This window comes from Cicer arietinum, chromosome 7 (genome assembly GCF_000331145.2).
Source record: "Cicer arietinum cultivar CDC Frontier isolate Library 1 chromosome 7, Cicar.CDCFrontier_v2.0, whole genome shotgun sequence".
In the NCBI taxonomy this organism is placed as follows: Eukaryota; Viridiplantae; Streptophyta; class Magnoliopsida; order Fabales; family Fabaceae; genus Cicer; species Cicer arietinum.
The window spans coordinates 28,123,429-28,129,459 of NC_021166.2; the positions used below are offsets into that span (position 1 = coordinate 28,123,429).

The window sequence follows — 6,031 nt, forward strand, 5'->3', positions numbered from 1 at the left end:
CAACACACTCTATCTTCCTTCTTTCTAAACAAGTTTTGTATTACCGTATTTCTCTTGTTCTCTCTTTCCAATCACACCAAAATCTTGTGTTTCTAATTTCTCATTCTCATTTCATAACAAACATACACACACACACACACACCATGCCTGAGGCACCTAAAGACTACAACCTTGTTGAACAGAACAAAAAAATCCTCGAGTTCATTGAGGATGTTACTTTAAACGCTGACCAAGTCCAACAAAAAGTCCTCTCAGAAATCCTCTCTCGCAATGCTAACGTTGAGTATCTTAAACGATATGGTCTCAATGGTCACACAGACCGTGACACCTTCAAAAAAATCTTGCCTGTTATTTCCTATGAAGATATTCAAACTGATATCAACCGCATCGCCAATGGTGACACCTCACCAATCCTTTGCTCCAAACCCATTTCTGAATTTCTCACTAGGTCTGCCTCTATATACATACATGTATATTATTATATTATATCTATAAATATTTTCTTTTTCGTTTATTTTTAATATTTACTACTAGAGGAGAAAAAAATAACAAAAACTCAACATTATTTTTTCTGGGTTTTCTTTTCTTTCTTTAACGGATAAATGCATGTTTGAATTGACATCGAAGATTATAAAATCCCGGTGGACTACTGTAATTTTGGCAAAAACTGTATTTTGTGTAAGTTTTATATCATAGTAGGTTTGTTAGAGTCACGATAAGTTTAACAAATCTATTATGATAGTAAACATATAAAAAATACAATTGTTGCCAAACTTTTGTAAAATCATGACAATTTGTTGTATCAAACATACACAAATTTCAACCAAAATCAGGATATCATTATGATTTTGACAAACTGAGTGTTGATTGAAAATACATTAAGTACATATTTATGAATTAAGATGGCTAAGTAGAAACAATATTAATTTTTGATTTTATTTGTTTTGCAGTTCTGGGACTTCAGGAGGTGAGAGAAAGCTGATGCCAACAATTGAAGAAGAGTTGGCGAGAAGGAGTTTGTTGTATAGTTTATTGATGCCAGTGATGAGCCAGTTTGTTCCTGGTTTAGAAAAAGGGAAAGGAATGTACCTAATGTTTATAAAATCTGAGGCTAAAACACCTGGAGGTATTGTAGCTAGGCCAGTTTTAACTAGCTATTACAAAAGTTCCCATTTTAGAGATAGACCTTATGACCCTTACACAAACTACACTAGCCCAAATGAAACTGTCCTCTGTCCTGATTCCTACCAAAGCATGTATTCACAACTGCTTTGTGGTCTTTGTCAAAACAAAGAGGTTTTAAGGGTTGGTGCTGTTTTTGCCTCTGGTTTCATAAGGGCTATTAGGTTCCTTGAAAAACATTGGACTCTTCTTGTCAATGATATTAGAACAGGTACTGTTAACCCTTTAATCACTGATTCTTCAGTGAGAGATTCTGTTATGAAGATCCTTAAACCTGATCCTAAACTTGCTGATTTTATTCAAACTGAGTGTAGTGAGAGTTCTTGGCAGGGGATAATTACTAGGTTGTGGCCTAATACTAAGTATGTTGATGTTATTGTGACAGGAACAATGTCACAGTATATTCCTATATTGGATCATTATAGTAATGGATTACCACTTGTTTGTACTATGTATGCTTCTAGTGAATGTTACTTTGGTGTTAACCTTAACCCTCTTTGTCAACCTAGTGAAGTTTCTTATACACTTATACCTACCATGTGTTACTTTGAGTTTTTACCTGTTAATAGAAGTAATGGTGTCACTGATTCTCTTCATACACCTAGATCACTTAATGAGAAAGAGCAACAAGAGTTGGTTGAACTTGTTGATGTCAAACTTGGTCAAGAATATGAACTTGTTGTCACTACTTATGCTGGTAAGATTCTTCATGTCACTTTCATCTTAACATTGTTATATTATCTGATATTATGCACTTTTGGAACCTCAATTGCATAATTGTCACTTTCATTTTAACATTGTAATATTATGTGATAATGTCTTTAGCCACCTCAATTGTGATCATTAGTACTAAAAAAGTTCAAATAACGACGGAAATAGAGATGCAAAAAAAGGCAAAATCTGTCTATAATTCTGTCTCACCAAATTTAGTGTCTTTATTTTTTTGGTTCTAATTTTCGTCATTATTTCAACTTTTTCTAGTAGTGTTTCTGGTTGCAATTGCCAATATATCAAAAACCTTGATGTTGTGGTCTAAGAACTATTTTTCAAAAACTTTGGACATTATCATGATTATGATATGCTGCTGTTTACACAGATTTGGAACAGAACATGAGTTATGTTTTTGCTGATTCATTTGCGTTTGGCAATGGCAATTTTTTCGCAGGACTATATCGTTATCGGGTAGGCGATGTGCTGAAAGTAGCAGGATTCAAGAACAAAGCACCACAATTCAACTTTGTATGCAGAAAAAACGTTGTGTTAAGCATTGATTCAGACAAAACTGATGAAGTTGAGCTTCAAAATGCAATGTCAAATGCAATGACACATTTAGTACCCTTCGACGCAACCGTTTCAGAATACACAAGCTATGCAGACACCACAACAATCCCAGGCCACTATGTCCTATACTGGGAACTCACCTTAAACGGATCAACACCAATTCCACCTTGTGTTTTTGAAGATTGCTGCCTAACAATAGAAGAGTCTCTCAACAGCGTTTATCGACAAGGCCGCGTCTCAGACAAATCAATAGGTCCACTTGAGATAAAGATTGTGGAACAGGGCACATTTGATAAGCTTATGGATTATGCAATTAGTTTAGGTGCATCAATAAATCAGTACAAGACACCAAGGTGTGTGAAGTTTGCACCTGTTGTTGAGCTCTTGAACTCAAGGGTAATGTCAAGCTATTTTAGTCCTAAGTGTCCAAAATGGGTTCCTGGTCACAAACAATGGATCAATCAGAATTGAATAATCATAAGAATCTTAAAAAGGGTCTCTACATTATTATTATTATGTGGTTGGTAGCTTTTCATTAAGGTTCATGTGAACTGTTTTTATGGAAATTATGTTAGTGAGAAGAAGAAAATTTAATTACTCTTTTTTAGGTTAATTTTCATGTCTAAACTCTTGTTAATTTAGTTTCTTTCTTCTCTCTCACTTTTTTTTTTAGTTTTTGTTATGAGTAACTTGGATAGTGAACTGAACCTAGCCACTGTAAAAAGCAATTCCTGTTTGAAAGAAAGCTGTTTTGCCTTTCTTTTTTATTAGTATAAAGTAAATGAGCATTTTTATTTTTATTTATTTCTTAAAACTTTATAGAACTCATAATTATGAATCATTATCTATTGGTTTTGTGAAGTGTCATAGGTCTTATTTTGGTATAACAGCAACAACAAAAGACATGATTTCTTAACACCTTTCTTTTTCTATAGTTTTTTGTGGAAAAAGCATAACAACTTTTTTCCCTAACAATGTCCACTATTTAATGTTCAACTAACAAATCATAACGTAATTAATTAAAAAATGAACAAGCAAAATTATCCTGTTTTCACTGAGTGACCAAGGCTATTTTGGAAACAAAAATTTGCAATTTGATTAAGACGTGTCTGCTAATAATTTTGTTGTCAGCAATTAATTCTACTTGGTGGATAAATCTAGTGTCAAAATTATCGATTAGCCCCTCTCAGCACTTTGTGATGGCAAATAATGAATCCAAATTCTCTTTCTTGAGAGTCTATTTTAACAAATAGTTGTTTTTGTTAGATTCTGTCACTAAATCAAGGAACTAACTAAATCAAGTTTTAGCAGTAGCAACATATAATGCTAATTCAATTATCACCCATCCCTTTACATCTTTACATCCAACACTATCAAAGTTTAAATCACAGTAATTTTTCAAAAATAAAAAAAAGTTTTGAATTGCAGTCATTGATATTGTATTGAATTGTTGTAAAATACAACTGAAAAAGTCTCAATTGGTCACTCAAGGAACTTTAATATTAATAATATTCAATATTGTGTCGAATGAGAGATTCAAATCAAATTTTACTATTTCATCTAAGTGATGTTGGGTATTTTTATATTTTACTTTAATTTTTTATTATAAATTTAAAGTGTATTTTGAAGGATCAAATATATATTTTAGTGATTGAGAGTTGATAATAACATATTTATTATATATTAAAAATAAAATAGAAATGATGTGAGTTAAAATATTAATAACCAATTATAATATATTGTACAGGTAAAAAATAAATTCACACCACAATCAATAGCATCCTCGACCACATCCGCAATTTAAAACCATAAGTGGAATACAATCAAAATCTCAATCTCTTGGTCACACAATGACCTCTATTATTGTACATTTTGTCAAATGGCCGATGAAACCTCTGTTGTAGACTCACTACGGTCCCAAAAATTATCGTTATAAAAAATCTTAATATTTAGTGTGAAATTTCCGACTTAAAAAATAAATAAAAAAATATCTGACCACATTGCCCCCACTACGAGCCAACAAAAAGACCAACGCAATCAATTTTCAGGCAATTAAACTGTGGAGAATCAAAAGACTAGTCAAGGAACGAGGATGCGTGCAACGCCAAGAAAATTTTGGATTGGTGTGAGTAGTTTGAAGATAAGAAAGAATCAGTGCAAATGTGCAATCAGAGTGATGTTCCCTCTACACTTTATATTCTAATTTGAAAAGACAAAAAAAAAATAGTTTGTTTTATTTAATTAAATAATAATTAATTTTAAAAAGGAATATAAAACAGTGTTGAAGGGTGTGTCAGACAAATTATGCAGTGAAGACAACCCAGAAGAAAGAGACAAGAATATTTTTTGAGAGACAAAATTGTGTTCGGCTCAGATTGATAAAGCAGCAAAAAGCACTTAGTGTTGCAATGTGTGACAAAGGAGATAAGGTTCGTACAATGTTGCAGTGTGTGTGCTGAATTAGTGTAAGCACAAAATGTATCTCATGTGTTGTCTTCTTTATGGTTTACCATTTCTGTTCTGTATGTACATTCATTAAGTAAAAGAAATATTCAAATGTAGGTATGACACAAATAATTTTCACCAAATCGCGGTTGTTTCAATTTTAGTGTTGATTATTGCAATGGGCAGTTTTTACACTTAAAAATTTGTCATATCCTAAACCTATGCAATCAATTTGTAGTGAAGGTTCTTTTTATATTTGACAAAATTGGTAAGGGAGGCTAACAGAAAAGAGAACGATAATGTTAGATATGATACCATACATAAATAATAAAGAGCTTTTGTATAATAATGATAATAAGTTTGAAAGTAAAAAAGACAAGTCTAGCTAAGGGAAGATGAACAAATTAGTTCAGACTCCTTCCGACTTTATTTATAAACAAATTTATTTTATTTTATAAATATAAAGAAATTAATTATAATTACTAAAATATCATTTTTTTATATAATAATTATCACATTAAATTTTTATTAGAGCTATACAACCATCTTAGAAAATAGGAGAATATTTATTTATAAAGGGTATTTTTGACGTGATGAGTTGAATTTAGTGCGTTTTGCTTATATTTGAGACAAAAAATTATCATGATTTTTTTTCTTCTTATAAATAAAATCATAGAGAGGATATATTATAATGATGATATTTTGAATCTTCCTAACAATGTGATTTTTTTGTTGGTGTAAAACTTGTCCAATACGATAATTTTTAGTGTCGTTTTTTTATGTATTATAAATAAATTAAATATATTTTTGATTTATTTCTAAGGTTTATTTTTGTTTGAGGTGTAATTATTTTTACAATTAAATTAATTTTATTATGAAGTAATAAAATTTTCATCAAAATTTTAAAAGAAATTTTGTAACATTTTGGACAGTCAAGAAAATTTTACTCGATGATAAAATTTTAAAACGAAATATTTTTTCAATAAAGAATGTATTTCGGACTTCTTTCGAGGGATTTGTATGCTTATATCCTTTTTTTTATTTTTTATTCCCCAAATACCCTACTCTGAAACAATATTCCCTGAATGCCCTACTTTTTCGTTCCAACAGGAAGTCGTTCCCT

At 30.9% G+C, this 6,031-nt stretch overlaps 1 protein-coding gene across 1 annotated transcript; it reads left to right on the forward strand.

Annotated features, from left to right (window-relative positions):
* On the forward strand, positions 1-3,123 carry LOC101489143 (indole-3-acetic acid-amido synthetase GH3.6). The gene is made up of 3 exons (XM_004509956.4): positions 1-448; positions 951-1,879; positions 2,348-3,123. The coding sequence occupies exons 1-3, from the start codon at positions 144-146 to the stop codon at positions 2,932-2,934; spliced, it is 1,821 nt and encodes a 606-aa protein (XP_004510013.1). The 5' UTR covers positions 1-143; the 3' UTR covers positions 2,935-3,123.
* Positions 3,124-6,031: the final 2,908 nt, after the last annotated feature.